This window comes from Phoca vitulina, unplaced genomic scaffold (genome assembly GCF_004348235.1).
Source record: "Phoca vitulina isolate PV1807 unplaced genomic scaffold, GSC_HSeal_1.0 scaffold4, whole genome shotgun sequence".
NCBI classification, from domain to species: Eukaryota; Metazoa; Chordata; class Mammalia; order Carnivora; family Phocidae; genus Phoca; species Phoca vitulina.
The window spans coordinates 33,297,568-33,324,895 of record NW_022589707.1 but is presented as its reverse complement, the minus strand read 5'-3'; the positions used below and the strand labels follow the sequence as shown (position 1 = coordinate 33,324,895).

At 41.2% G+C, this 27,328-nt stretch overlaps 1 protein-coding gene across 7 annotated transcripts in view; it reads right to left on the bottom strand.

Moving 5' to 3' along the window:
• Positions 1-27,328, bottom strand: part of ELMO1 (engulfment and cell motility 1) — a 514,971-nt gene that overhangs the window by 326,263 nt on the left and 161,380 nt on the right. For all 7 annotated transcript variants that reach the window (XM_032401761.1, XM_032401766.1, XM_032401767.1 and 4 more), the window contains 3 exons: positions 26,619-26,788; positions 15,226-15,261; positions 7,786-7,885 (listed from right to left, as the gene is read on the bottom strand). In XM_032401761.1, coding sequence (XP_032257652.1) covers positions 7,786-7,885; positions 15,226-15,261; positions 26,619-26,788 — 306 coding nt within the window. The remainder of the gene's footprint in view (positions 1-7,785; positions 7,886-15,225; positions 15,262-26,618; positions 26,789-27,328) is intronic.

Below are 27,328 nucleotides of genomic sequence, written 5' to 3'. Positions count from 1 at the left end.
GAATTATTGTCTGGTTTTTCTGGGATTTTTCTTCCCGGTTTTAGCTTTCAGAGGCTGATGATTTCAACACATATAGTTTAAGGATTCCTGTGTTTCTTTGAGGCAGTAATTTCAACATATACTAATAGCCATTCCCTTCCATTCCCGGGCTACTCCTTCACCCACACGATGCATGATTTTTATGCTCATATTATGACCCTGTTACATCCTTATGGGACTCCCACAAATCACACTTGTCAACACAATTCAACTGGCAACTTCTCAGTCACTGGCTACTCTCCTGGTTATTCCACAATGAAACACTCTTTTCCCCATTCCAATTTCTTATGGTTAAAATAAATTCTTCTCATCTCAAATTTAGCAAACAGGAAAACATTTAAATTAACAGTGCTAAAAGTTAAAATAATAGCTTAAGCTCTAAAATACATTCCCTAAGGAATTAATCACTGAGGCCTCAAACATAATAAATCACAGCATAAGAGGGAAGTAAAATAAGGGTTAGAATAATGGATCACACTAACCCAAACACATGGATACCATAAAGGTTTTATTTTAGAGGCCTCATTAAAAGTTATTACTGTCTGTTGACAACTTGCACTAAAAGGCTGTTATTACATCAACATAATGACTGCTTTCTTAAAAACTAAATAATTTGGTTCCATGACAAATTGACATTTGCTCTCTTCCCCCTCCCCCCAACCCCTGGCGATGCTGATTTCTCCCTTTCTGCTGTCCCATCAACCCCTTCTCCTCATCCCCCCTCTCCATCCTTGGACAAGATAAAATGCAAAGGTGCCCACGGCAACTGCCGTTACCATGTCCGCTGTTTCTAGCTAACAACTCCCTGCTGGAAGTAGGGGTAGCCAGTACGGATACCAAGACCCTCTCTGCCCGCAGATACCTCTGGATCTCAGGGCTGGGAAATACATGACAGAAAGGAGTGTAGTATAGCAATATGATGATTTTATATTCCAAAAAGCTATTATTTTATAACATAAAGTACAGGAAGTGTATGAGAATTTTAAGATTCTCAAAAGGCTGCTTGAGCTCCTTTCATGGCTAATAAACTTCTCCAATGTGTTTACAGTCCCTGGCAAGCCTTTGCCTTAATCTTCACAGTCTGCTCCCCTCTGTCAAATCTACCAAGCTAAGGCCATCTTTTTCTGACAAAAATCCAATTCCCCTCATCCTGAGATCATGGTTTAACACTTCCTTTAGACCTCTGCTAAACAGAATGTCAATTCCTCAACTTCCTCACCAACACCTCCTCCACCATTTTCCATTATTCCAGCACAATTCCTGGCACTTATTAAAAAACTGAAGAACTCACACAGAAGTTTGTTGACAATACTTCTGATTTTCTCAGCACTCATGCCGTCTTCCAGTTCCTTTTCTTGTCTCCATTTAGTCAAAGTGGATGTACCTTCAAGACTCCATGGAGAATCTTCCACCTGAGAGCTGACTGTCAAACTCCCTCCCCCACCCTGCAGCCTTCACACCCTCTTCTCACTCATCCAAATAATATGTATTGGTTGGGTGCCACAAAACAGGCTTATACTGTCCTAGGATCTGGAAATAGAGAAATGAGCAAAACCCACAGGATGTTGAACTTCAAGGCCCTGACAGTCGAGCAAAGACAGAGAGATAAAAAGGCATTTACCATGAAGTACGTTAATTGCTTATTCTTGGCATCCAAAAGTATAATTCCATTTAGATATTCCAACAAAGCCTAAAATTAAATGGTGTGAAAACCAATCTCACTGTCTTCTTAATCCTCCTTTCTCAAAGATCACCTTTTTCCAAGTTTGCCATAATCATTAGTGATTCATAGTCCCAGGCCCCTATGTTCTGTAACCATGAACATTTGTGAGGTTTCCCCTTTGGTATACATTCAGGTGTACGAGCACAACCCTGGCCCAGAGTCCAACTCATTCCTGGATCCCTAAGACAGCATCAGCATCTTCTTCACTTTCCTCTCTGTTCAAGATTCCCCTCTAATAAAATGTTATCCTCTACTTCCAAAAATATCCTTTTTTATACTATTTCCTTTCTCAAAATATCCAACCAGAACTCTCAATGTTTTCTGATACAAAGTACACCTTCTGCTAATGGGTTATAAAGTTTTCTACAAACTATTGGCAGTCATGTTCCCAAGGGGCTTGCTCAATGTTGGTAAAACAGTTTGTGGTCTTTGCTTTATTTCAGGCATATTTGAATTCCACATACATATTCCATTTCCATTTGCCATTTCTATATATTTCTCTCCCATACAACTAGTCCCTTACCTTCATCAAAATATTCTTTAAAGATAATCTTTCCTATTAGCTCACCTCTTTTGTGATACATGGAACCTACCATTTCAACAATCCTAATGCAGGTTACAGGAGCATTTTGTTGTAACATACTTAGCTGAGTACTGCCAGGCAGGCAAATCATTAGAGACCTATGTACAAATCTGTGGGTGATACTAGTGGCGTTTTTATTTTATTTTTTTAAAGATTTATTTATTTATTTATTTGTCAGAATGAGAGAGAGAGAGAGAGAGAAAGCACAAGCAGGGGGTGAGCAGCAGGCCGAGGGAGAAGCAGGTTCCCCACTGAGCAAGGAGCCCGATGCGGGACTTGATCCCAGAACCATGCGATCATGACCTGAGCAGAAGACAGATGCTTAACCAACTGAGCCACCCGGGCGTCCCATTAGTGGCGTTTTTAAACTAACTTCTATCTTTTGTCTTTACGTGTCAGTTGTTTTAGCCAGACATTTAAATGACCCAATATTGTCATCTAATAAGTACTCAGAACCAAGGCATCAGTGCTGACCGAGTGAACATAATGACCGAGGCACCTTATCAGCACACGTACAAGTCTGCCAAAATACAAATGCTATTTTCTATGTCTATTTTGAAAACAATTGATCTTAGTATAGTTACAGAGCATTAAATATTTTCTGGTTAAATTTTCATTTCTCCTGTCTCCCTCCACCCCCCCAAAAAATCAATAATGACTTCCTTTGCCCTTAGACTATTCTTGGCTCCATGACTGCACTTTCGGCTGACACAGGTGAGACAGGCTAAGCCAAAGCACAGCTGCGTGAAAGTAAGTCTGTACCACAAGAAAGAAGAGGGGAGAGTTAGCAATAATTATATATACTACCTCCACATGTTTCCAGTCATTTAAAAATGTTACCTAAATAATACGAGGAGTATTTGCATGGCTTCTTAGAGGCCGAGGGGCATCAGTGCATGAATCAATGACACAAACTATTAAAAGCACATAAACACTTCTTAGAATAACTTAGAATGAGATCTTAAAATTCTTCCATGCTATCAAAACTGGAAAGAACCATAGAGAACATGTAGCTCCATTGTTGTATTTTAAATTATCTGGGCAGCGGCCCATAAATCTCTCAAGTTTTTAAGAGGTAAAAATTACTGGGTCTGCATGCTGAACTGGCGGGATGTTCGTCCAGGCACGGAGAACACTGCAGGGTGATCCAGACCCTCCTGCAGAGCAAAGGCTGCAAGAGCATTTATATGAAACACGCCTTCCAAGAAAAGGCACTGGTGTTTTACTTGGCTAGGGGAAAACGAAATTGTAATACAGAAAGTTCTAGTTGTTTTGTGTGGGTTGTTTTATTTTGTTTGGGTTTTTTTCCCTTCCTTTCTTCCCATACCTTCCTACCCTCTCCCTAAGCAGCAAGTCTTTAAAACGAAACATTAGATATTAGCATCAAGGGATTCCATGTTTCAAAATGTTTATGAAATGATGTTACTTATTGCAAAGTTTGTAAACTAGATCTAGATCCGCACATAAGAAAACAGATAGTAAGGAAGAAGACAGGGGCTGGCAGGGAAAAAATATTTCTCCAAAGTGGTATGAATTTGGCATTAATAGGAAGCCAAGTCTGGACCACAAAGATAAGCATCTTTTGTCAGTGCATTTCCTAGTTGAGTTTTGTCGAGATAAAGCTCCATTTAAAAGACAGTTGCCTGCATACAATTCCTGGGTTGTCTAAGTGCTGAATTTGAAACAGCTAATGAAAAAAAAAAAATTAACCTTACAAAAACTATCAATTATAAAGTCATTTTCTGATGACCATTTCTCAGATTCACATAAGGGACTGAGATCTAAGTAGCAATGCAAAGGAAAGAGAATGACCAGGAATGAGAACATGAGATTCGTTAAATGTATTGCCTTTTGAGAAAACATTTAATTTTTTATTTAAACTGCCAAGACTGCTAGTGTTTGCTTCCTTAGATTTTTTTTATTTAATTTCAGTGAGTGGAAACCATTTTCTTAAGTAGTCAGATATTAAATTATTGTCATTCTCTCTAACCCCTTCTCACATCATTTAATGAAAGAGTTTTGTAATTTCTTTCCATTCATGACTGAAATTTGACTTGAAATAGATTTAAATACAATGTCACTATATTCCTTCTCTTCCTCAAGTGCTAGGGTTTAAAAAAAAAAAAAGCTTCCGAAACAAATTTCATTCATTCATTTCACAGAAATGTATTAACGTCTTACTCTGTGCCAGGCCCCGAGGATACAGTCATGCGGAAAGCTGTGGTTCCAGCCCCCTGTAACTCATGGTCTAGCGGGAGCCAGTAAAAAGAACAAAGAATCCACAGAATGTGGTAAGTGTAAGCACAGGGGCACACGCAAGATCCAAGGAGAATGGAGAGCAGAAGAAATCACTTAACTCCGTACCAGTGAGGTCGGGGAGGGCTGACAGAGGCGATGCTGGTTCAACAAGTCTTCTGGAGCTATTTTTTCCACCACTTGAAAGCACAGGTGCATGACATGGGGGGAAGAAACCCTTAACCATGGGACTGATGACACTCCTCTCCCTATGACATCACTTAACTGCCCCAAGCCACTGACTGCATCCTCGCCTCCTGGCCAGGAGTAGCAAGACAGCCTGTTCTGTTCTGGAAAGGACTGCTGTGAGATCAAAAGAGATATTGTAGATGGGGGCGCCTGGGTGGCTCAGTCGGTTAAGCATCTTCCTTTAACTCAGGTCATGATCTCAGGGTCCTGGGATCAAGTCCCACATCAGGCTGCCTGCTCAGCGGGAGCCTGCTTCTCCCTCTCCCTCTGCTGCTCCCCCTGCTTGTGTTCTCTCTTCTGTGTGTGTGTGTTTGTGTGTGTGTGTGTGTGTGTGTGTGTGTGTGTGTGAAATAAATAAATAAAATCTTTTAATGACTTTTTTTTTTTAAAGATTTTATTTATTTATTTGACAGAGAGAGAGAGAGACACAGTGAGAGAGGGAATACAAGCAGGGGGAGTGGGAGAGGGAGAAGCAGGCTTCCCGCTGAGCAGGGAGCCCGATGCGGGGCTCGATCCCAGGAACCTGGGATCATGACCTGAGCCGAAGGCAGATGCTTAATGACTGAGCCACCCAGGTGCCCCATAAAATCTTTTAAAAGCAAGAGAGATACGTGGAGGAAAGCACAACACAACTTCAAGGAATTCGCATTCAGGACAGCATTGTTTTTAGAGAAAAGAGGCTCTAACAACAGACAAGCGAGGCAATTTGGATGTAGGAAAGAAAGGCCTGCCTAAATCCAGAATGAGTTAAAATTTTTTATTAAGTATGAAAGATCCACAAAGCTCAGTGTCTTCAGATTTGAACTTACTTCCCTAGATCTTTTAGCCTAGAAGGACAGAACACCACAATTTGCTCTTCACATTTATAATTTACGGATTCCATTTCCTTGGCTTTCCCATCTATAAATGTTTCTTTTCTCTTCAGCAATTCGTACCACTGACTGATACAGGCAAAAAGAGGTTCCTTTTCTAGTAGTTCCCATAATCAGCTCCTTTGGCTTTATGCCCTTACATAAGGAAAGAGAATTCAGAGGTCTGTCGGGAAGGCCCTGGGTTCCCGATCAGCTCTTGTCTGAAATTCATATGCAACATCGTACAAGCGTCCAATCTGTGGGGCTTCCGTTCCCAACACCCTCACTCGACAGGTTAGGGGCTCTCCTATACCTTTCAGTTCAAGGCAGTACCTCCCTCAAGATACGGATTAACTTCAAAAGGAGAAGGAGTAACTTCACAGTGAGGGGATCCAGCAGATACCACCTCAACCACATAATCCAAGTCAACATCGCCATTACTAACACGTATCGACTTCATGTACCCTGATACGATGTGCTGACAGGACACAATATCACTTCTCTGGTATTCTTGCCAAAAATGCATCACCTTAATTTAACCATCAAATATCAAACAAGTCCAAATTGAGGGACATTCTACAAAATAACTGACCAATACTCTTCAAAACTGTCAAAGTCATGAAAGACCAGGAAAAACGGAGGAACTGTCAGATCGGAAGACACTAAGGAGGCATGAAAACTAAATGCAATGTGGGATCCTGGATCGGGTCCTTAACCAGACAAGGGACATTAGTAGAAAAAATGGTGAAATCAAATAATGGTAATGGTATCACACCACTGTTCATTGTACCATCATTATGCAAAATGTGAACCTAGGGGAAGCTGGATGAAGGGCATATGGGAACGTTCTGTACTACTTTGTGCAACTTTTCTATAAGTCCACGTGATTTCAACATAAAAGGTTTAAAGAATTTGGGGCCCCTGGGTGGCTTAGTCTGTTAAGCATCTGACTTCAGCTCAGATCATGATCCCAGGGTCCTGGGATCGAGCCCTGCATTGGGCTCCCTGCTCCGAGGGAAGCCTGCTTTTCCGCCTCCCTCTGCCTGCCACTCCCCCTGCTTGTGCTCTCTCTCTTTCTCTCTCTCTCTTGCTGTGTCTCTCTCTGTCAAATAAATAAATAAAATCTTTAAAAAAAAAGAAAAAAAAGTTTTAAAAAATTCAAGTGACTTTTCTGGATTTTGCTTTGACGTTCCAGCTTTTGCACAGATTCTCTAAAAGTCTTTATCTTAAACAACCCTTCCCAGAAATCTATACTTATAAAATAAATTTATGAATTCCAAACATCTCTTTGCTCCCAATACAATAATAGGAAGAAAATGCCAATACTCTTATAAACAATTTCACAATTACAGAGAGAGGAAAAATAAATTAACAAATTAATAAGTAATAATAATCCATTATTTAATGCCATATTTAAGAGTTATCAAGGCAGGACTATTTATCTGTTGTTTGAAGACTAGAAACAGAATTGTAAGTTTGCAGATGTGCCTTTATACAACGCAACTGCAGGGCATGGTGGGGGCTCTTGTGCCCTCTGCTCCCACACCAAGTCCACCTTTCCCATCCCTTTATTAGCTTCCTCCTAAAGGAGGAGGAACGGATCCCAGAGACATTTATTGCACCGTGATTACAAGTAAGTGGGCTCAACCTAAGATGAACTGAACCCAAGCACACCCCCTTCTCTTACATCGCTGCTTTAAACCCAGGCATGTAGGAAATCAATATACTCTGCCTCTTTCCTGTTCCCTGAATACCTGATTGAGGGCAGAAGGTTTACAAAGGACAGAAGGAACTCTACTTGGGTCTCAAGAACAACCGAGTCCTGGACAGGGAATCCGCAGGGACTGCTTCTGTGGTATTAACAGGACACCTTGATGTCCCTTGACTGTGGGTTCTCATGTGCAAGCCCTTATGATCCTGGTGGGGAGACAATGTCATCTCCACATAGGATTTAGGCACCTAGACCCCCACATTCATAATACTCTCAACAACCGCACCTACCTTTAACACAAAGAACTAAAGGAAACAACAACACAGTAGCTTCAAAGCAGAGCAAAATATCTATGAAAGTAATTTAAGCCTTAGAAAAGCACAATCTGCATTACCTTCTTAATAAATGCCACTGAAAATGTATCCCAGGACACTATTCCATGGTCCATCAGCTCAACAAAGGCCGTCAGGGTGAAGGACAGCATGTCTCCAAAGCTGGAAAACACAAAGGGGATTAATGGAGATGGGCCCAAGAGCTAAGCCCAAGGACAGGCACAGAAGTGAGAAAGCTTTAAAAGAGTGAATACAACAGAACTGTCAAAGATCACTAAGAGAGGCAGCTGGGCCACAGGAAACTTCCTCAAAAATGTGAGCCAACGGAAAGGAGGCAGGTGGGCTTTACAAAGAAAGCCGGGGCCTCAGTGGGACAGACCTGGACTCGTACTGACTCTCACTCTGGTGAGCTATGTCACACTGGGTGATTCCCTAATCTCTCTGGGCCTCTGTCTTCCCAGCTGAAAAACTGAAGAGTGACACCTGGTTAACACAGGGCTGCCTGTACTGCCCTTAATAACATGCGTAGCACATAAGCATTCAGTAAATGAGAGCTCAAAGAAAAATGTCTCAGCCAAGAGAGGGCAATGTGCTTCTTTTATTATTCAGGGGTATCTAATAATTAGAAATAATTCTAGTAAGAGTATTAGCACCTTGCCGAGGATCTGAGTGGTCCGTGTGTGTGTGTGTGTGTGTGTTTGGGTGAGGACTTACACACATAGATACAAATATATATGTAAGTAAGCATATTCATTTCTATGTTACACTGGCCAGCATTTTATCTTTATTATAGAACATCTGTGAAAATAATTATTTGCTAGCCACACTGTTGCTGTGATTTGGAAGGCTGTCGGAAGGGTCTAACGTGTGGGTTAGAAAACAGCAGAGATCAGACCCACTCAGGCAAAAGCACTGTCCTTTTAAAACAGCTCCACCCATGTCCCTGATCAGACAATATCCTGGTTTCTAATGCTCTCAAAACAACACTTAACAGACCCTCAGAATCTTTTAGGGAAACTCACCTCTACTGCAAATTATCATAATAAATGTTAATTCTCAAGATAAGTACTCTCCCCAAGCACCCTGAATGAGGCCCATCAGGATTTCTGCACTGTGTGCAACCTCACAGACACATGCGCTTGATTAGAAAAAAATAAAGTTGGTTGTTCAGATTTTGAATCTCTAGACTCCTACATACCACAACTGCTCTGCTACAAAGGCTCATGGAATGTTTAGACTGAACCTTCCCATCTATTTTCAGCTAACAGAATAGAAAACAGCTTCCTAACTTTCCTTCTTGCCAGGGCTCTCAGCCCAGCCTCGGGAACGACCTTGGGAATTGTGCATCACTTCAGAGGCTGTGAGGCTCTCAGGGGAAGACCGTGATCCGAAGCTACCAGAGATCAGAGAGGATGGGATGCAACATGTAGACACCGTTACATGGATGGTGTCTGGAGCGAGACAGCAGTTTCATCTCCAGCGCTCAGTGGGCAAGTTACTGACGCATGCCGGGCCTCAGTCTCCTTCCTTATTAAAAGCGACGGTGGTGGTGGTGGGGATACTCTACTGGGGATTTCTGGGGGGAACAGAACAAGCTACCTCACTTCAAGCTCTTCCCACAGGGTGGCAACATGCGAGTGTTAGCTATGACCATTACGTAAAAGTGATCTTCTAGAAAGGTAAACGGAGTCCACGATCTTCAAATGTTTGCCTTCGTAGTGTCAAGGACTCTCTGTCCTTGGAGCCGGGGGTGGGGGGTGGGAAGCAAGGAAAGCCAAACAATTCAGGCCAGAAATACTTTTTTTAAAGGCTTCTCTGAGTCACAGACTAGCAATACCAATCTCACAGGGGCTCCCTAGGTGGCATGCTCCCCAAAATAAATTCCATACCAGAAAACCCGAACTTACTTGAAGGAGAATATATGAAGAGTAGAAAGATGAAAAATGGGTTAAAAAGAGTAGCAAGAAAGGTTAAAAAAAAAAAAAAATCCAGAAACGACTCTCTACAATGAATCACAAGAAAATCCAGACGTCAGATTGTGGGGGAAAAATAAAACAAACAAACAAACAAAAAAAGGGAAACTGCCTCAGGAAAATAAGAGAGCCAGGTATAAAAGCAATTAGTAAAATTTATTAATAAAGTATGTTGGCATGAGTATTACTGTGAAAATGTTATTACATGATAATGTATAGTATTCATAGTAAACAAATTAGCTAATGTATTATTTTATTATAGCATTCGTAATAACCACTATTAGCTAATTTATTTTCCTTTTAGCTTAAAAAGGGGGAAAACAAGCATATGGTAACTAATCATTGCCATTTGCTTACACCTGGCAAGTTAAAAGACCTTAACCGCTAAAAGACTGCCACGTAAACGACATTGGAGATTGGCACCCACAGCTCCATTCAGCACAAACACGGCCTCATGTTGTCACTCACAGTACAAACATGAAACAGAGAGTGACAAAGAAAAGCACACGCTACTGCCATCAGACTCTTCTTTATATCCCCGGGAGCTAGTGGAGACTGAGAACAGAGATGGTGCTAGTCTTCCTTTACTGCTTTAGAAACAAAAAATAAGTTATATATATTTTTTTTAGGATTTTATTTATTTTTGAGAAAGAGAGAGAGAGGGCAAGCGCACGAGTGGGGGTGAGGGAGGGACAGAGGGAGAAGCAGACTCCCCGCCAAGCAGGGAGCCCACTGCAGGGCTCAGTCCCAGGACCCTGGGATCATGACTTGAGCTGAAGGAAGATGCTTAACCGACTGAGCCACCCAGGCACCCCCCCCCAAAAATAAGTTATATTTATGCTCTCTAATTATCCGAAGGCAAAATGACTCTGTTCCCCACTTGAGAGGCCCATAATCCAAGTGGTGTTAGTAACCCCTAGGGATTGTCCCGCTTCCTCAAATGCTCTAGAACTCTGCCCACTGGACTCCAAAGACAGGCTGCAAGGACTTGGGAGGGAAGATAGAGAGAAAGAGAAAGTATCATTTGGTTTCCAAATCTCCAAGCTTTGCTTCTGGGGCCAGGACTTCCATCTCCATGGTTGCGACGGAGATGGAGCACCATTTCTGCAACTGCAGGTAGGCCTTTCTGTGCTTTGCGGTCATCTATGAATGTGACTGATGGGTAAGTGAGAGAAGCTTCTTCCACATCACACACCAAGGTGCCCAGAGCAGGGATCGCTCCCTTGGTCCATCTAATAACATTTTATATAAATGTTGTATTATTTATATTCATATTTTATAGAAATATTATGTAACAACATTTTATTTATATACATATTTTAAAATATATTGCATATATGTTATTAGACCATATAATTCTATTTTATATTATATATAACAAAGATGTTATTAAACATATATGTGTGTTACATTATCTATTATATTATACAAATATACACATGCACATATATGCTTATATATATAGTGCATATATAAGATAAATATAATTCACTGTGACTGGTTGCTAGATGGCATACTAGGTTTCCACAAGAGGAATTTTTTTTTTAAACTCAACCTCAAACCCTCAATTGCAAAGAGAAGATGGCCATGCTAAAATCTTACTATGTTCCAAGTCAAGGGACTCAATCATCTAATTTCAAATGATGCAGCTATAAAAGCCCTTATCGAACCCCGACATAGATGTTTCCTCTCACTCCTAGAGGAGAGACTGAGGCTCCAGAGACAGAGGCAGGATCCAAGGCTCTCTTTCTGAAGTCAATGCCACGTGCACAAGATCAAGGCTAAACGGGTTACTAGTATAAAGCAACCACATGGCACACGCGGGAGCACTTTTATTTGTTTGCTTTATTTGTTTTTTTATAAAGTGCTAAGCTAAAGATTTCGCAGTACTGACTGCCACAAATTAAGCCGACTGCAAACTTTACATTCTGGTGGAGAGCCATGTCACAGCCAACACACCATGTGTGCTGGAATGATTCAAATAAATGTTTCTCATCAACTCAGTAGAGACCATCTTCCTTCCAACTAAATTCAGCCAATCTCAAAGCATTTCAAATATAAGCTGATAAATTTATAAAAGAACAGTGCTTCCAAATGTTTCGATTGGGTGCCATGCCCAGGGCAGAAGGGGAGAAAGATGCAAGTAAAGGCCACTTTTATAGTTATCAGTAAATCATACTCAATATATCCTTAATTCCTTAAGTTAATGAATATAGTTCTGCCCTGCCCTTTGAATTTTTCCAAATGTCTTCTGTTGTATGTGGTGAAAATTATATACATAAAAGATTATACATTTCTAAACCATCCTTTAGACATTCCCTTGGCCTTCAGATTCATAGCATGACTTATGTGTGCAAACGTTCTTTCGGCTCCTTAAAAATTTAACTGCAAATCAGTTCTGGACTCTATTCTATTCCTTTGATCTGTCTACCCCCTTATACCAATATCACACTGTGTTTATGACTTTATAGTAAGTTTGAAGTCAGTTAATGAAATCCTCCAACTTGGTTCATCTTTGTTGCTTTTTCAAGACTGTTTTGGCTATTCTAGGTCCTATACATTTCCCTTACATTTTAGGATTGGTTGCAATTTCTTTTTTAAAAAATCATATTGTGGGGCGCCTGGGTGGCTCAGTCAGTTAAGCGTCTGCCTTTGGCTCAGGTCATGATCCCGGGGTCCTGGGATCGAGCCCTGCATCGGGCTCCCTGCTCGGCGGGAAGCCTGCTTCTCCCTCTCCCACTCCCCCTGCTTGTGTTTCCTCTCTTGCTGTGTCTCTCTCTGTCAAATAAATAAATTTTTTAAAAAAAATAAAAAAATAAAAAATCATATTGCATTGGGGGCAACTGGGTGGCTCAGTCGGTTAAGGGTCCAACTCTTGGTTTGGGCTCAGGTCATGATCTCAGGGTTGTACGCTTGAGCCCAGTGTCTGGCTCCACACTCAACAGAGTGTCTGCTTGGGATTCTCTCTCTCCCTCTGCCCTTCTCTTCCCCCTCCCCCCCTCCGTGCCCAGCTCATGCTCAATCTCTCTGAATGAATGAATAAATAAATCAATCCTTAAATTTCAGAAGTTTGACTACAATGTTTCCAGATAATAGTTTTCTTTCTATTTATCCCACTTAGGATCACTGAACTTCTTAGCTCTATAAATTTATGTTTTTCAACAAATTTTGGAAACTGGCATTATTTCCTTAAATATTTTTCTGCCTCATTCTCTCTTTCCTCTCTTTCTGAGACCCCAATTAAATGTTACCATCTCACACATCAATTACTCACTATTAATTTTATCCATTCTTTGGAATGAGCAATTTGTACTGATACATCTTCAAGGTTACTATCTCTTCTGACATCTTCAACTCCCATACAGTGAATTTTTCATTTTAAATATTATACTTTTCAGTTTTATAATTTTCAATTGGCTCTTTTTTATGGTTTCCATTTCTCTGCTAAGACTTCTCAACTGTGCACGCAGTATACTAACACTTTCTTCTTCTAATATATTTATAAACATTCTTTAAAATCTTCATTTGCTAATTCCAACACCTGGGTCATCTCAGGCTCAGCTTCTACTACTTGCTTTATTTTTTTTCTTAAGAATTTTTTTATTGCATTCTGAACATTGGGAATAAAAGACTCCCAAGTCTCAACATCCAGTTTTGTTCTTCTGAAGAGTGTTTTGTTAGAGCAGAAATAAACCTAGCTAGAATCAAACTCCAAATTCTGTAGTGGGTGGCAGTTTAAATCTCTCCTCAATTCTTTCCAATTCCAGTTGCTATTTTTACCAGGCCCTTTGGGGTTCTCACACACATACACATACACACTCACACACATGTACATTCACACTACTGATTTGGGTTGATTTTATAGGTGGTTATAAATAGATATGTAGATACAGGGTCTCATATCCTATGAGCTTCCCTTCTTTCATGGAGTCCCCCCCCCGCCCCAAGGTAGTTGCTCTGTCAGTCCCAAACTATATCTTCTTAGCAACTTACCAAGACTAAGGCTTTCAGCCACCCCATGCTAACTGGATGAGCAGGTATCTTCAGGCAAAAGCTACGAACACACAAATCTCATCTGAGGCCCATTTGTTCTTCTGAGGATTGACCTCCCTCTTTCTGTCTACTTTGGGTTGTTATCCAGTTCCTTCAAGCAGTTGTTTTTGCTGTTTTTGTTTACATTACTTTGTCCGGATTTTATAATTGTTATCTGTATTAGTCTAAATAAGATATTCTACCATTATCAGAATGAAGGCCCTGAACACTGATTTTGTCTATGTCTGATAAATGAAAATCATGGTTCACATGTAGTCACACTTCCAGCATCCCTACATACCAAAAGATTAAAACTATTGGCAGATAAATTTTAAGAAATTATTTTGGCTTCAGAGCCCCCAAACTCCTCGACATCAGCAAATCATATGAGGTTGTTAGAGAAAAACTCAGTTTGAGTCCCAGCTCCACCACCTGATTTTAACTTCTGTATCAAGGAAATAATACTCATTATACTGATCTTGTGCAGTATTTTTTAATTCACCAGTGTGAATTAAAAGTAATGAGTGTAAACACTGAGATAGCGCCCAGAACAAACTCTCATAAAAGAGGGCTTCTGCTGCCATTACCATTAAGTGTGTCTATTATATTAAATATATATATCGAAAGAACATTTAAAAAATTTTACCCTCAAAACTCAATAGTGCTTTTTACTTTATCAGGATTTAATAACTAAGGAGTATATACTTTTTTTCTATGTGGGAAGGGTAGGGGAAGATGAATGACTGAAACCAGTATTATACACTGAAGGCAATTGGAATTTTCTCTGAGGACTGAAAAAATAAGGTGCACATTTTCAGATGCTGTTCAGTCTTGCTTCTCAAATTGAAATTATCTGCTTAACAACTTGGCAAAATGGAAATTTGTTCCGCCTACTGTAGAGTTTGTTAGACCTTATTTGGACTCACCTGGTTCAGTGGATAAGAAAGGCACTAAGGAGGAAAAACTCTAAGGAAGAAGTTCTGAGATCTCCAGACAATCAGTAATAAACTGATCTCCAGACATTATCATGCAATTCACTTGATAGGTGACTGAACACTTTCTAAGACTCCGAGTAAGTAATTTTCATACCATACTTCAATCCTGAATGTTTTTTTTAATGTGCATCTTTTTCATACTGAGCCATTGAATAAAATCAAAGACTTTTAACTTTGAACATCACATAGGCCACAAAAAAGGAAGTTTTGTTTAAAGTAATATATAAAATTATGCCTAGCCTTGCTCCAGGAGAAGGATAGTAATTCTGATGTAATTATTTTGTGGCTACAAACATAAAATATCTTTTCTACCACCAAGCAAAAAAAGGGGGGGAATAAATTTTTGAAGAACCAATTAATAAGAACATCAAACAAGCAAAGAAAACCACTTACTCAAAATATCTAGATACATAGTTATACAGTAAGTCAGAGGACAGGGTTTAATTATGCAGAGAAGAAGGAAGTGTTACATCATCTATATTAATTGATCATAAATTCTTACCAAGGCTTCATGATCTTCTGCAATTTCTGGTATCGTCTGCAAAATTTGAAAAAAACCATATGAGGAGCTTGTTTGAAAGCAATAATTTTTACACAAAGAACATATCTTGAAGAAAGCTCAGGATTAGATATAGGGGAGATTTAACTGCCATGATGCAAAGGACTTTATTCATTTCAAAACATTATTCAAAGTAATAAACTGGTGTTCCCCACTGATAAGAAACAATCAAAAGACAGGGTTTAAACCACTGTAACCAAACCATGGCATTTACTTAAGAGTAAAGGCAACCAGAACACTCCATTTGGATCAGAGTGGGTATATGTTCAATGGGGAGAAAATCCCTAGATATAAGACTGGGCATATTTTTAATGAAAAAAAAAAAAAAGACACTAGACCAGTTCTTAAGTATAATCTCGACAGTGAATAAATAATTGATTATCTTTCTTTGGGAAAATTCTCACTAATTCTACTTTGCCCTTTCTTGAGAAAAGATTGCCTCTTTGCAGGGAAGACATCACAAGATACTGCAATAGTCTTGGACAACAGATGGAACTCTGTGATGGCAGCCTGCAAAAAAAAATGGACAAATCTCATCTGCAAGAAAGGACAACTATGTTTCTTAAAAAACTGGGGTCAAGAAGATAAGGAAACAAGTGATGTTCATCCCATCAAACCACTTCCCATCCCTCCAGTCTGCCAAATTTCTCTGGCATTAAGTATGTTCTTCCCTCTGTTTTGAATACCCTTCCGCTCTAACCAGCTTGTCCAACTAGCTAAGTTCTACTCCAAAGTCCCCAGATTCTAGGCTCCTCTGGGAAGCCTTCCTGACCTCTGATTTCCCCTCCTTGACCAGACTGAGGGTGGCACTCACACCTGCACTCGCTGAGAGAAATATTAGCTGTAGTATGACTTAGGTAGGACACCTCACTGTCCTTCCAGCTTCCTGAAGGCAGGGGCTTAGCCGGGTGACTGAGTACTATAATGTCAGGCGTAGGCAGAGTAGATACTCAATAAGTAGTAGATGAATGGTTTAGCTCTTCAGATGAAGTGAAGTTTCATTTTCATCCACATAAAATGTAACCACTTCAGAAACCTAACTGACCACAAGGAGATCAGATCTTTTCTCTGGTAAGTCAGGGGAGGTGGGAAAGGGTGTTGGGGGAGGGAGGATAAAAATGTATATAGCCATCTTCTTCTTCCTCCTCCCATCCCCCTCCTTTACCTGCCTTTGGGGGAAAAAAAAAAAATATTACCTTCCTTCCCTCCCTCCTTCAAAAAGCCACTGGGCAGGGTGAAAGTAGTAGGTGACCGACCAACCACAGGGAGGCAGACCTGAGCAGAGTTTGGGCCCTCTCGCAAGGGCCGAACACTACTGTCCACTAAAAGGAACTGGGCTCCTTGTAGAAATGACTCCCGCCAGGACTGCGGCAAGGAAAGCTCTAGATAAGCCTGGAACAGCTCACGGAGCCAGAAAGGAACGAAATGCTCAAAGAGTAATAGGAGACAGGTCAGAAGGGCACAGAAGGCTGCTTGAAGCTTCCACAGCCAAATCTGGGACAGACCAAACACCAAAATAAATAACAGTGACAGATCACAGCTTACTGAATTAAACAGGACTGAATGAGTCCCCGTTGTTTCAAAGAGTGGCATGCCGGTATTGTTGCAGAGCCCAATCTCTCGGGGGAAACACACAAACCTGATTTGTACTGTTTTCTGTCCTCCATCCTGTAACTACTCCAAAATTATTTATAAATTACAAAGTGGGGTAAACATGTTATGGTAGAGACACCTGGAAGGCGCTCTCTTAAGTGGTCAAAGTGAACACCAGTAATAAGACACACAGACATCGTGTGTCATCCACAGGATGCAATGAAGAAAACCATAAGCATCAGTAATATTCCAGCCAAAGACGTATATAAATATGGGTTTACAACAAGAAAACAATACAGGATAAACCTGTAGGGAAAAAAAAAAAAACAACTGTTCTAATGGGAAACTGTGCGTACTATTCTGAGTTACCAGATGCCAGCCCGGTTGTCTCTAAGTTGTAGGTAACTGGTGAATATGTACATTCTGTCCCATCTTGTAGTGTTTTAATGGACTTCCTCCTTGCAGATAAAAATCCAATTTTGCCTCCATTTGCTATTCATTTCAACATCCCTTTGCTCCATATAAATTGGTGCCCTTTTGACTTTTCCTTTGAAACCGTTAGAACATCTGCCTCGTTCCCTCATATCACAGGAGTAAAATTGTTTTAACACATGTTCAGTTTTGTATCTGTATGAGGGCCATGCTTTTATCTTTTCCTAAAAATCACCTGTAACGAATTACCTTTTAACAAACCCAAACTGGAGGGTATTCTAAAAGTGGCTGACCTATCATCTTAAAAAGTGCCCAAATCAGGAAAGAAGAGGAACCCCTAGGGAATAATTCCATATAGAACAAGATTAGGAAAAGATAGGACAACTGGTGCAAAGGTGCTATCTGGACACAACAGAGACAAGTGTGAAACTTGATCTTGCAACTCCTCCAGTAAGTAGAGCACTGTTCAGTTAATCAAACAAGGAGGCCGTTACCTGAGGTGGCCTTAGGGCCAGAGGCCTATATAAGCAAGCCAAAATCTAAGCCTGTAAATGCTGCAAGGTTACAAAAAAAAACAAAACAAAAAACCCCAAACATCCATATTTATGGATGACATATCACCAACATCCAGCTAGGCTCTAAGCTGCAGCCATTCAAATAATTGCTTTGCTTTGCTTCCTCCCCTTCTCTGTAGAAGTCTTTCCCCTGGCTCCTGCAGGTGCAGCGCTCCTAAACACTTCCAGTTTGGCACTGACTGCTTCTAATTGGTTTTTGCTCAAATAAATTCTTAAAATTTTAATATGCTTCAGTTCATTGTTTAACAGAACCGGTTCAAAATAAATGTGTATGTTGCCCTTCACCAGATGAATGGATAAAGAAGATGTGGTCCATATATACAATGGAATATTACTCAGCCATCAGAAAGGATGAATACCCAACTTTTACATCAACATGGATGGGACTGGAGGAGATTATGCTAAGTGAAATAGGTCAAGCAGAGAAAGTCAATTATCATATGGTTTCACTTATTTGGGGAACATAAAGAGTAGCATGGAGGACATTAGGAGAAGGAAGGGAAAGATGAAGGGGGGGGAATCAGAGGCAGAAATGAACCACGAGAGACTATGGACTCTGAGAAACAAACAGGGTTTTTAGAGGGGAGGGGGGAGGGGGGACTGGTTAGCCTGGTGATGGGTATTAAGGAGGGCACGTACTGCATGGAGCACTGGGTGTTATACGAAAACAATGGATCGTGGATCACCACATCAAAAACTAATGATGTATTGTATGGTGATTAACATAACATAATAAAATTTAAAAAAAAATTATCAAAATAAATGTGTATGTGAGGTGTGTATGTGTGTGCATGCATGTGTGTGTGATATAAAGCTATCACTGCAACTTTTCAAAATCGCTTTCTGGCCTGGTGCCTGAACACCTTCAGGTTTTTATATGTGTTCCACTTGCTGTAGCAGACTCTGGCCTTGGAACGTTCTCCCTGACCAGTGCTTCTTCTCAACTCCCTCTCAACTTTGGGTTCAGATTAAAAATAAACAAAGAGGAACTTTTTGTTATGATGTCTCTTTTCCTAACTGAGGTTCCCTCTCTCCCTCTCTCACTCTCTCCCTCCCTCTTTCTCTCTCTCTCTCCATATACCCATTTTTAAAAGAAACCTGACCAGGAACGAATGGTTCTAGAAAGGCTGATGTTTCAGGGTGACCAGAAGCCTCTCACCAGAGCCCAAGGTACGGCATTCTGTTCCCTAGGCAGAAGATAATCTCTTCTCTAAACAGCCTGTGTGACCTCGTCTCATTTCCATTTTCATTTCCAGGGTGACGCCGCATTAATTTGTGCATGCACACCCTGAATGCCCCTGTTAATCACTATCTTGAGAACGTACAGATCCCACCCTCCTCTATATTCCCATCAAGCAGAATGTGCAGAAGATATGTGTTGTCCAGCCTTCAGGGTCAGGGGCTCCCGGGGTTGCCCAACCCGGAGTGTCCCCTTTGTACCGAAGGGTGTCCAGATGGCAGGGCTTGATCTCCTTGGAACGCTGCCATGCAAGAAGGAAGAGGCTGAAGATAGTTGCCAGGCTAAGTTGCTGTGCTGTCAAAGCTTGCTGCATGAAGATCCCGGTAGTGGATGCTTTGTTCACTGTTTCTGGACTCCTTGTTTAGAAGTTTCCCCAATAAACCTGTGTCTCAACTGCTGTCTTGGGGTCTTTTCTTTGGCCTCACTGGACCATCACCCACCCTTGACTTAGAGTCTGCTGGGGTATGGCTGCCCAGATGGACAAAGACCCAGAGACAAAGCAAAGGAGCAATGGGAAGGGGGAAGATCCAGTGTAAGGAATTTTCTGCCACACAACCGCTGACAAAGCCCAAGACGATTGACCTCTTCGGTGTTTGTGATGCAAATTTCTGGCCTGGCCCTAGAAGGGCTGTTCCAGTTGGAACTCCCTGAGCTTGGCTGAGTGCAGAATCCAAAAAATCAGGCAGATGGATCTGGGGAGACCCAGCAGCCTTCACAGCGGGGGCCCACCGACCATACAGGGCAGCTTCTTTTTGGTCCAGGGAGCTGCTTGCTCCTCCCTATGGCCACTGTCCAAGGTGAAGTGCAGGACGTGCACTGTGTGACCTGTACTTAGCTGCTAGACAGCGAGTCGCTCATCAACTTGGCCTGGCTTGGACCTTCCAGAACAGCCAAGGTTTATGAGAGACACCAAATTCTTAGAAACAAGAACATTAAGTTAGAGCTGATAATCCACATCCGTGGAGGTTAACAAAGTTACCTTCAAAAAAACAAAATCCTCTTTTGTGTGAAGACGAAAGTTCAAAAAAGGTCACACAGAGTCCGAAACTGTCATATCCACACACCTCCTCCCGTGTGCCTACACCATGTCAGAAATACTCAGCATTCAAGTAATACACACTTTACTAAATGAATAAAATCTGCAAACCCATTGTCAACTGTGGGTGCTAGGCAACATCAAAGCCAAGACATCATTCAGGTGCTTAATTCAAGTCATACATCAATTTTCACATCTCCTAAGGAATGGCTATAGCTCTGTTTCTGGCCCGGAGAAAATGATTCGAATAATGAAAGTTTCATATGAAACTGTCTGTGTGTTAATGAATGATGACAACACTTTTTATGAACACAAACACACACAGCTAAACATATGCACAAAAGTCCTCATCTGTGTCCATATGTATGACCAAATGGAGAGAGGACTAATAATTTATACAATTAACATTGTTTGTTTTTAAGACAATTACTTGAGAGCTTTTTACATATCTCTCAAATAAACTCTGGGACTCTCTCCACTGTTCCTAATACCGCCAAACTTTGGAGAGATGACTTCAACCAAAAAAAATAAAAAGCACTTGTAAATTCCCCAGATTAGTGAGAACCCCTTCAACTATCTCACTGCTATTTTTCTTAGGAAAGCTAGAATCCCTGAGGGACCACCAGCCCAGTACTGGCCGGGGTGTTAGAAATGGACAGATTCCTCCACAAGTGGTTAAGTATATAAATGAGGCGATTTCAGTGAGCTACAGGGCTGTTCTTATTTTTAAAACAGCTTTAAAATGTGTATATACTCTGAATCAGGAACCGTATTCCAACAAAGTAATTTAAATATTCACAAAGATTTTACTAGAAGAAAAACTGATTAGAGAATGTGAAAAAGACCCCAAGACAATGGAAATGTCCAACAACAATGGAATGGTTAACCTTACTGTGCACGTCCTTCAAATTGTCACACTGTCCCTCAACTATACCTCAACAAAATTTTTAAAATGAAATAATATACAAACAAAAGAAAGGATGATGGAAGTAATATTAATTACATGGAAATATTATTAGGTATAAAAAGCAGGCTACAAAGAGTGTAAACATTATAACTCTCCTTTTGCAAAGCCTGTGCATGTGTGTGTATATCTAAAAGAAATACAAAAAGGGGGCGCCTGGGTGGCTCAGTCAGTTAAGCGGCTGCCTTCCACTCAGGTCAAGATCTCAGGGTCCTGGAATCGAGCCCCGCATCGGGCTCTCCACTCAGTCAGCGGCAAGTCTGCTTCTCCCTCTCCCTCTGTGATCTCTCGCTTTCTCCTCTCAAATAAATAAATAAAATCTTAAAAAAGAAAAAGCAAATACAAGAAATACAAAAAGGATATACACCAATGTTGTTAAAAGTGTCTCTGGGAAGGCAGGTTACAAATGATTCTTATTTCTCCTTCCCTGTTTACTTATATTTATTTTTTAAATAACATAATTTTTTTATTCAGGAGAGAAAGCTAATTCGAAAGACTGTCTTGAGTTTTTTGTAAGTACATGAATTTAACTTTTTTTCTCCCTTGACTTTTCTGACCAGCTTACTCATACTCCAACAGCATAATTTTCCTGTCACATAGCCAAGTGGGAAGGAAACTATAAGAATCCTGCCCTTTCGTTCTTGGAAATGTTCCCCCTGTTCTTCTGTTTAGCACTGGAAGGACACAGATAAACTGTCCACTTGACTGGGTGCGTAGGCATAGGCAAAGAACAAGGATGTTTTATTGAAAGCCCCAGAGAGGCAGTGTTATTCATTCACTACGCTGGACTGAGGGTGGCAGGTATGATTTTTTTTCTTTCAATTAAAATAAAATACCTCATTTCGGAGAGACCTTTTTTGTTTATTGAGATGTAACTGGCATACAATATTATGTGAGTTTCAGGTGTACAGCATAGTGATTCCACGTTTGTATACATTGTGACACGATCACCGCGGTGTCTACTTACCATCTGTCACCATACAAAGTTAATACAATATTATTGCCCACTTCCCCCATGCTCTACATAACATCACGGTGACTTATCTATTTTATACTTGAACATTTGTGCTTCTTGATCTCCTCCACGCATTTTGCTGACCCTCCAAGCCCTCTCCTCTCTAGCAACCACCAACCTGTTCCCTCTGTAATGATAACTCTGGGTTTGGTTTTTGTTTTGTTTTTTAGATTCCCTGTGTAAGTGAAATCATGTGGTGCTTGCCTTTCTCTGACTTATATTACTTAGTATAATACCCTCTAGGTCCATCCATGTGGTCACAAATGGCTGAGTAGTATTCCATTATACCTGTATTTCTCATCTTCTTTATCCATTCATCCATCAGTGATCAGTAGACATTTAGGTTGTTTCTATATCTTGGCTATTGTAAGTAATGCTGCAATGACCACAGGAATGTGTGTATCTTTTCAAATTAATGTTTCCATTATTTTTCAGATAGACATCTAGTCGCTGAATTGCTGGATCATATGGTAGTTTTAATTTTAATGTTTTGAGGAACCTCCACACTGTTTTCCAGAATGGCTGCACCAATTTACATTCCCACCAACCGTGCACAAGGGTTCACTTTCTCCACATGTTCTCCAACATTCGTTATTTCTTGTCTTCAGTAGTCATCCTGACAGTTGTAAGTGAACATCTCATTGTTGTTTTGGTTTGCATTTCCCTGATGATGAGTTACATTGAGCATCTTTCAAGTACCTGTTGGTCATCGGTATGTATCCTCTGGAAAAATGTCTATTCAGATGTTCTGCCCATCTTTTAACTGGGCTGCTTTTTGTTATTGAGCTGTATGAGCTCTTTATATATTTTGGATATTAACCCCTTGAGAAGACTCTTAATACCCGCTTTTAAAAAAGCACTGTCCATTCCTTGACTTTCCTTACCTGACACCATTGCCTTGCTCAGGTTGAGCCAACACGTTTCCCCACAGCTTCACTTCCTTCCACACATATGTTTCAAGCTTAAACTAGGAATGGAATTTCAAAATTCCACAAGGATGGAAAAATTCAATTCAGGTTTGAAACATTGTGCTCTGCCAAAGTGACACTCTCATTGCTCCTATGTTGCCCATTTTGCCCCACGGCCCCTCCTGGGACCAAGTGGAACGAGAGACCTTGAGTAATGACAAGCAGGTGAGTAATCTCTGAATCTCATTATGGCTCCAAGTAAGGGGAAAAATTCCAGCTGCATTTCTTCAGTGTTTCCTAAAAATTTCCACAGGTCCTGCTTAGGGAACCTCTGCCTTCCCCAGCTGGAAATCTGCCCAGGAGTCATGACTAACTGCATTCCAAATTGCAGGATCTATTTAATTTGTACAGTTTCTATTCCCAAAGTTTCCTGTTAATTAATTAAAGTCTTGCTATAAGTTTAATTGAGAAGCCAGGTTTCCTTATAAGAAAAATGTCTTTCTCTCATCTTTTTAATCTGAGCAAAAGATCTGAAAAATAGCTGGGCATCAAATGAGCAGCTTAACCTGAGCTGCGGAACCCAGCAGAAGAGGCAGGAGGCTGCGTGGCTCCAGCGCCTCCTTCCTCCATCCCCGAAAGTAGCATGACTTTGAACTGATGCGAGATGGTAAGGAGGACACCAAACATGAGCCAGAGAGACGCCATTCCTTCCCGTAACAGAGGGCAACAGGAAAGCATAAGAGATAAATGCAAACCGGCAACTCACCCAAGATCTGGCCTTGAGTTGTTTGTCTGTCTGAAACCCGGCTGCATGGAACAAATCAACATGGCTTACGGATTACAAATCGTTGAAATACTAGTAACTATAACACGCTTTTCAAAGAAAGGAATTCAATGACTGCAGTTCACATAAAGCACATGCGGTGTCAACGTCCTCTCTGGTTATCCATGTGCGACATGGAGGAAGAATTCAGACGTGCCTCCCCAGTCCTCAGTCTGCGGAGTAGTGGTTCTTTGGGGCCCCTCTACAGGTCGAGATGAGTTACAGAGCAAGGCAATGACAGATAATAAGTAATAATGTTGACAAGACAAATACATAGCATCAGTGTTCACTCTTTTTCTTCTCAAGCAGAAAGGGCAGTGTCCCTTTGAGGAGGGTTCAGGCTAAATTGTGTCCCCTTAGAATTCCTATGTTGAGTCCCAGACCCCCAGTCCCTCAGAATGGGATGGTAGTTAGAGACAGAGCCTTTAAAGAGGGGATGACGTTAAAATAAGGCTGTGAGGGGTGTCTCCTAATCCAATCTGACTGGTGTCTTTATAAGAAAAGGAAATGTGGACCCTCAGAGAGACGTGAGGAATGAGTGGAGGAAAGACCACATGAGGGCAGAGCCGGAAGGCAGCCATCTGCAAACCGAGGAGACCACAGAAGAAACCAATGCTGCCAACACCTGGATCTTGGACTTCCAGCCCCCGAAACTATGAGACAATAAATTTCTGTTGTTTAAGCTACCCAGTCTGTGATATTTTGTTATGGCAGCCCTAGCAAACAAATATAATGGAAACTAAAACAAAACAAAACAAAACAAAACAAAAAAACTGAAGCTCCTAACATGTATTTTTCCTCATTGTCGAAATATATAACTGCCAGCCTTGGAGGTCCCAGAGCTCAGCCCCAGATCTCTATTCAGGGTACAAATCACATGGACCCCTGCTTTCAGTGTATTTCACACTGTAATTGCAATTATGATTGCAATTCTGCTAAATTTGGAAGCATTAACACAATATCATTCTGAATGTTCAAATGCGTAAGGCCCTGGATACTTAGGTATCCATGGCAGAAGCACCGAGTATCAGCAGGCTACATGACGACCAGTTCTAGTACATTGATTGCTTTTGATACATCAATGGCTGGGACTCAGATAATAATTGTGGGGGCATTTTTACATTTTCATTTAACACGCTGTAAATATGACTGAGGCTGAACCCCCCAGGGCTCACTGTCCCACCAGAATCAGTGATGGGCATGAAAAAGGACCTTCCGTATGCGGCAACCACGTGAAGTCATCCACAGTGACCAGTGAAGGTGTATATAATCACAACTCCCACTCCCCTGCTCATTTGTACCAAAGAATGAAGGATCAGATACATTCCACACTAGACCTCAGCCTGGAGCCTCCAACACAGGTAAAACGTTTTCTCCTTTGCCTTGGTCAAGCCCCTGAGATCCAAAAATTTATTCAGCTTCCCTTGAGCCGTTGCAAACTCCATCTCCAATTTATAGAAGGCACACCGGGATTCCCGTAACACCCAGAATTTGAGTTTCCCTGCTCTGCTCCAAGTTGATGTTCACCAAAAATTTAATTAGCCCTCATTAAAAAAATAAACGATACCTGTCTACAATCGACCCTTTCCAAATCACCCAAGCCTGCTTGCCGATAAAAAAAAAAAAAAAAAGAATTTGTCACTAGTGCCACCTGCAGAGGCCACGTGTAGGAGATGGAAGGAAGGAACGAAGGAACAAAAGAATGAAGGAAGGGAGAGGGTCAAGATGGGTCTGCAACATGCACAGTCAACGGTTCATTCTTTGCATCACCAGGTACTGAAGAGACATCTAAATGGCCCAGGCTTAAACACCAATTCTCAGTGACATTTAACTCTTTCCCCATAAATACCTACACCAACTTTGCACATCACTGATTTAGCATATTAATATGCAATTAACTGCCTTGGCATCTTCACACGCTCTAATTTACGTGCCTTAATAGTGAATGCCAGTAGCACCTGACCATACGGGAATGAGCAGCTACATGTGGACCCTACCCCGGCGTTCGGTGGTCAGGGGAGTTATCTGTCCACACATGTAAGAGCTAGCCCCATCCTGCTCCTTATACTCCCCAGTCACACCACAGGATCAAAGCCTTCCCTGAGAAGGGGAGCTCCCCAAGGAGAAATGCCCATCCCTCTCTTGATCGTGACGGAACTCAAACTCCTTCAGGGCCCATTCACTGACACCTCCTCTGTCAAGTTCCGTGAGCTGTAACTGGTCCAACCTCTGGACTCCCCTGCTCTCAGAAGGAATTATACCTCAGTTGAATTCTGCCACCATATGTTTTTTTAATGGCAAGGCTCACATCTTCTTAAATTCTACCGACTTGCACTCTTTATACACAGTACTTAACAAATATTTATTGTATTTAATTTTAAATAATTAAGGATATACACTTCATCATTTAAATGATAACTTTTTTAAGTAAGCTCCATGCCCAGCACAGAGCCCGGCGTGGGGCTTGAATCCACGACCCCGAGATCAAGACCTGAGCTGAGATCAGGAGTCGGATGCTTAACCAACTGAGCCACCCAGGTGCCCCTCAAATGATAATCTTTTAAAAATTACTTCAGGGATGTTATTTTGAGCTGGTCTAAGACTTTGAAACATAAGGATTTTGTGGGGTGGGGGGAGCAGTCAATTTCTGGTCTTTAAAACTAGAAACTGCAAGTACAAGGAAAGGAACAAATAACCCAGAATACTGGAAAGAACAGGAGAGCCTCGAAGTCTGAGTAAAAGGTGCTTACTCGGTGCCGCTTTCAACCATCTGCGTGAGGAGAGAGACGCCATCGAGATTTATGAACTCCTGGGCAAACGTGACATCCCGGGAAAGGCTGGCTAAGTCCTTCAAGGCTTCCAGCTTGGCATCCATACTCGACGACTGGATTCGTTCGTGCAGCTGCTGGGCGTTTTGAGCCTCATCGAGGATGAAAACAAAAGGAAGAGTATGCACAGAGGAAACCACAATGGACAAAAAATTACCGTTTCGTTGAAAAACGAAGCTACAGAGGCCAAAAGCACAAGACCATAGGCATACTCTATACCGGGGGCAGGTTTCCAACCATAATGACTCCATCTTCAGGCGACAGCTGTTAATTTCATGATGGGAATCAACTGCCTTCCTGACAGAGCCCATATTTCCATCCCTTGGAAAAGCAAGAGCACAAAAACAATAAAGCCCCCGAAACGGAACCGGAGTGGCAGTGAGGAGGGGAAAATGGGGAAAATGTTTACCTTTTAAGTAAAATTATTATCTACAAATGACAAAAAAGCTATTTGCTTAGTTAAGCAATTACACAAATTTATGCAGCACCTGTTCAGTCAATATTCTGAGTAATAACTGCCTACATGCCGTGTTCAGAAACTTCATTAGACACCCAAATAATCTTTCCCAGTTACTGAAAATTTTCCAGCACAACAAAATGGTGCTTATAAATTTCACTTTTCAATGCCATGT